General features: G+C 53.0%; 2 protein-coding genes across 2 annotated transcripts in view; both read left to right on the top strand.

Moving 5' to 3' along the window:
* Positions 1-5: 5 nt before the first annotated feature.
* Positions 6-2,672, top strand: LOC121342693 (zinc finger protein 418-like; the record flags this gene model as incomplete). The annotated part of the gene is made up of 1 exon (XM_041417288.1): positions 6-2,672. A coding segment is annotated over one exon (1,224 nt), but the record flags the coding sequence as incomplete, so codon positions are not given.
* A 497-nt stretch (positions 2,673-3,169) lies between these two features.
* LOC121342692 (ATP-dependent RNA helicase glh-2-like) overlaps positions 3,170-5,160 on the top strand; it is a 10,396-nt gene continuing 8,405 nt past the window's right edge. Inside the window, exon 1 of the mRNA XM_041417287.1 lies at positions 3,170-3,184. Within this exon, the coding sequence (XP_041273221.1) occupies positions 3,170-3,184 (15 nt within the window). The remainder of the gene's footprint in view (positions 3,185-5,160) is intronic.

Genomic DNA, 5,160 nt, shown 5'->3' on the forward strand with positions numbered 1-5,160 from the left:
AGAGCTTCAGCTGGAGCTCCAGACTGAGCCTGCACATGAGGACCCACACAGGGGAGAGACCCTACGAGTGTGGGGAGTGTGGGAAGAGCTTCAGCTACAGATCCAGCCTGATAAGTCACCAGAGGATCCACACTGGGGAGAGACCCTACGAGTGTGGAGAGTGTGGGAAGAGCTTCAGGTACAGCTCTGATCTGATCAGGCACCAGAGGATCCACACTGGGGAGAGGCCCTACGAGTGTGGGGAGTGTGGGAAGAGCTTCAGCTGCAGCTCCCGACTGATGAGGCACCAGAGGATCCACACTGGGGCACGACCCTACGAGTGTGGGGAGTGTGGGAAGGGCTTCATGTGGAGCTCTGATCTGATCAATCACCAGAGAATCCACACTGGAGAGAGGCCCTACGAGTGTGGGGAGTGTGGGAAGAGCTTCAGGTACAGCTCTGGCCTCATCGAGCACCAGAGGAGCCACGCTGGGGAGATGCCCTACGAGTGTGGGGAGTGTGGGAAGAGCTTCAGGTACAGCTCCCAGCTGATCCGGCACCAGAGGATCCACACTGGGGCACGACCCTACGAGTGCGGGGAGTGTGGGAAGAGCTTCAGGTTTAGCTGGAACTTGGCCAGCCACCAGAGGACCCACACCGGGAAGAAGCCCTACAAGTGTGGGGAGTGTGGGAAGAGATTCAGTGTGAGCTCCAACCTGATGCTGCACAAGAGGACCCACACTGGGGAGAGGCCCTATGAGTGTGGGGAGTGTGGGAAGTGCTTCATTCAGAGCTCCATCCTGATCCTGCACAAGAGGACCCACACCGGGGAGAGGCCCTACGAGTGTTCCAAGTGTGGGAAGAGGTTTCAGAGCAGCTCCCATCTCCTCCGGCACTATCACACTCACACAGAGGAGAGGCCCTTCCGCTGCCCCGACTGTGGGAAGGGATTCAGGCGGAACTGCCACCTCGTCAGGCACCGGAGCCTCCACAATGGGGAGAAGCCCTACGAGTGTGATCAATGCAGGAAGAGGTTTCAGAGCAGCTCCTGTCTCCTCCTGCACTATCGGATTCACACAGAGGAGAGGCCCTTCCGCTGCCCCGACTGTGGGAAGGGATTCAGGTACAACTCCTCCCTTGTCATCCACCGGCGCACCCACACTGGGGAACGGCCATACAAGTGTGGGGAGTGTGGGAAGAGCTTCACCTGCAGATCTGCTTTGACCAGACACCAACGGAGTCACCGCTAAGGGAAGCCCTGCGAGTGCCCCGAGTGCGGGAAGAGCTTCGTGCGCTGCTCCAGCTCCATCCCCCACTGCAGGAGCCACGCTGGGCACAGCCCTGGTGAGCCACATTGCCTGTGATCCGTGCTGGGAGCACACCTGGCTGCTCCTCTTTTTGGTTTGGCCTTAATTTTTTTATACTGTGTCGCTTAAAAACTGCCATAACTGGCTTAAATGAAAGAAATTGATTGAGCTTATATGAAGTTGCACCATTTCTTAGGTTTTTGAGGAAGAATGCTAATAACTGCTCCCTTGACCCAAACCCTGGGATACCCTATAAAAACCCCTGAGCCCTGCCTTTGCTTTGTCTTTTGGGGGTAAGAAATGGATTCTGGAGCTTTCTGAAACCAAGTCGTACCTCGTTTGTTCCAGGCACCGGCAGCTGCAGCCTCCCTGGGCACTGTGAGCTCTGGAGAATGGGAGCAGCCATTGAGGGCGTGTCCTGGATTGCAAGCTGAGTGTGTGTTCTGTGTTCTGTTTGCCATCTGTCATCGGTGGGGCACAAATCTCCTTTTCCTTGGGCAGTTTATCTCTTCCACAGCCAATCCTCTCTCCAGGAGACATCTTCTGTCTGTGAGCCATTGATTATTAATTATCTGGTGTTAACGGGTGTTTGAGTGTCACTGCCTGGCTGATAAAATGACTTCATCCCATTGGGAGATGCTCCACCCAGTGGGAATAACCAAGCATTCCTTGGCGGGTGGAATCTGAGCAGATTTTCCTTACTGGATTTCCACTGGAGCAGGCTTTTCCTACTGGATTCCCATTGGAGCAGCCCTTTTCCCACTGGATTCCCAGAGGATCAGCCCTTTTACCACTGGATTCCCATTGGAGCAGCCCTTTTCCCACTGGATTCCCAGAGGATCAGCCCTTTTACCACTGGATTCCCATTGGATCAGCTTTTTTGTGCTGGATTCCCATTGGATCAGCCTTTTTTACTGGATTCCCACAGGATCAGCCTTTTGGTACTGGATTCCCACAGGATCAGCCTTTTGGTACTGGATTCCCATTGGATCAGCCCTTTTCCCACTGGATCCCCACAGGATCAGCCCTTTTCCCACTGGATCACCACAGTCTCAGCCTTTTCTACTGAATTTACATTGGAGCAGCCTTTTCCCACTGAATTCCCATTGGATCAGCCCTTTTCCCACTGGATCCCCACAGGATCAGCCCTTTTCCCACTGGATCACCACAGTCTCAGCCTTTTCATATTGGACTGCCAAAGGATCATCCCTTTTCCCATTGGATTCCCAGAGGATCAGCTCTTTTCCCACTGGATTCCCATTGGATCAGCCCCTTTTCCCACTGGATTCCCATAGGATCAGCCTTTTCCCACTGGATTCCCATTGGATCAGCCCTTTTCTACTGGATTCCTATTGGATCAAAATTTCCCACTGGATTCCCATTGGATCAGCCTTTTTCTACTGGATTCCTATTGGATCAGCCTTTTGGTACTGGATCCCCACAGGATCAGCCTTTTGGTACTGGTTTCCCATTGGATCAGCCTTTTGGTACTAGATTCCCACAGGATCAGCCTTTTCGCACTGGATTCCCATTGGATCAGCCCTTTTCTACTGGATCCCAACAGGAGCAGCCTTTTCCCACTGGATTCCCAGAAGATCAAGATTTTCCACTGGATTCCCAGAGGACTCTGGGTTGTTTTTTTTTTTTTCTTTTTTTTTGTACTACTGCATTTGTATTTTTAACTTTTCCTAATAAGCAGCAGATATTCCTGCTCCCATACCTTTGCCTGAGAGCCCCTTAATTTCCAAAATTATAATAATAATAAATAATCGTGAGGGGTTTTGCATTTTCCCTTCCATGAAGACACCCCCAAGGAGGGGCCATGTAAAACACTTCCAGGAATATGTAAATTAGTTTATGCATTTGCATAAGGGTCTACGAATATGCAACAGGCTGATGTAAATAAAATGCATTTTAATTTAAAATGTAAAATGCATTTTGATTTATCTCCTCAAAGCGCTCTTGGTGGCTGTAACAACCTTTGCTCCGCTGTCCTTGTCTCCTCTGACATCAGCCTGTTGAATATTCATAGACTCTTTTGCATATCCAAAAGCTAGTTTACATATTCCAGGAATGAAGTTGGCTTCATCCTTTTTGGGGGGTCCCATCCCCCTCCCAGCTCAATTTTGGGTTCCCCACTCAATTTTGGGGGTCCCATTCCCCTCCCAGCTCAATTTTGAGGGTCCCATCCCCCCCAGCTCAATTTTGGGGGTCCCATCCCCCTTCCAGCTCAGTTTTGGGGGTCCCATCCCCCTTGCTACTGGATTTTGGGGTCCCATCCCCCCCTCAGCTGAATTTTGGGGTGCCGTCCCCCTCCCAGCTCAATTTTGGGATCCCATCCCCCTCCCAGCTCAATTTTGGGGTCCCATCCCCCTCCCAGCTCAATTTTGGGGGTCCCGACCCCCCTTTGGTTTAATTTGGGGTCCCCACCCCGCGGCCGGGGGCGCTCCCAGCACCACCAGTGCCACCAGTGCGGCCCCAGCTGCCCCCGCACGCCCCCTCCCCATCCCCAGGGTCACCTCCCCCCTCCCCAAATTCCCCCGGCAACTGAGGAGTCATCAGCGAGAAGCGCTCTGATTGGCTGGAAATTGCCCCTCGCTGTCTCTGATTGGTTAGCGCTGTCTGAACCTCCGGGTTCTGCCCGGCAACTGATGAGTCAGAGCCGGGCGCTGATTGGCTGAAAATCGCCGAACTTCTCTGAGTTTCTGCCCAGCAACTGTGTCGTCATCAGCGTCGCGCGCTCTGATTGGCCAGGATCTGCTTTGGGGTGGGGACGGGAGGAACTGGTTATTTGGGGTGTGTTTGCGTTTATTTAGGGACTATTTGGGGTTTATTTGGGGTTATTTAAGAATTATTTGGGGTTTAATTTGGTTTATTTGGGATTAATTTGGGGTTTTGAGGGATTTATTTGGGGTTGTTTTGGTTTAATTTGGGTTTATTTGGATTTGTTTGGGGTTATTAGGGATTTTTAGGTATTGTTTGGGTTTTTTGGGGGTTATTTAGGGTTTATTTGGAGTTATTTGGGGATATTTGGCTTATTTGGGGTCATTTGGGTCAAAATATCCGTGAGTGTTCCCCTTCCAAAAAACGTTAATTTTTCCCAAAAAATTCCGTGAATTTTCCCTCAAAAAACCGGGAATGTTCCATTAAAAATCCCGGGCTTTTCCCAGCCAATAGTGGCACGCCCCGCCCCAAACCAACCAATCACGGCGCGCCTCCCCTCAGCAACGCCCGCCTCCTTTTCCTCGATCCAACCAATCACGGCGCGCCTCCCCTCAGCAATGCCCTCCTCCCTTTCCTGGAACTAACCAATCACCGCGCAGCTCCCCTCAGGAATGCCCGCCTTTTTTTTTTAACTCGATCCAACCAATCACCGCACGCCTCCCCTCAGCAATGCCCGCCTCCCTTTCCCCTCACCAGCCAATCACTGTGCTTCGCACCTCAGCAACTCCCGCCTCTCCCTTTCCCAAGCCAACCAATCACCGCACGTCTCGCCTCAGCAACTCCCTCCTCTCTCTTTCCAAAATCAACCAATCACCGCGAGTCCTGCCTCAGCAACTCCCGCCTCTCCCCTTCCCCAACCAACCAATCACCGCACGTCTCCCCTCAGCAACTCCCGCCTCCCTTGCCCCTCTCCTGTCAATCACCACTACCCGTACCAAACCAACCAATCACCGCTCGATTCACCTCAGCAACTCCCGCCTTCTTGCCCTTCTCCTGTCAATCACCGCTCCTCGAACCAATCACCGCTCGATTCACCTCAGCAACTCCCGCCTTCCCCTCGCCGCTCCAGCCAATCAGAAGCGAGCCCGAAGCGGCGCCCCCTGACCCCGGGGCCGGGCATGGCGCGGCCGCCCCCTCCCCCCCCGCCGCC

The sequence above is a fragment of the Onychostruthus taczanowskii genome, unplaced genomic scaffold (genome assembly GCF_017590055.1).
Source record: "Onychostruthus taczanowskii isolate IOZ18803 unplaced genomic scaffold, ASM1759005v1 scaffold553, whole genome shotgun sequence".
NCBI classification, from domain to species: Eukaryota; Metazoa; Chordata; class Aves; order Passeriformes; family Passeridae; genus Onychostruthus; species Onychostruthus taczanowskii.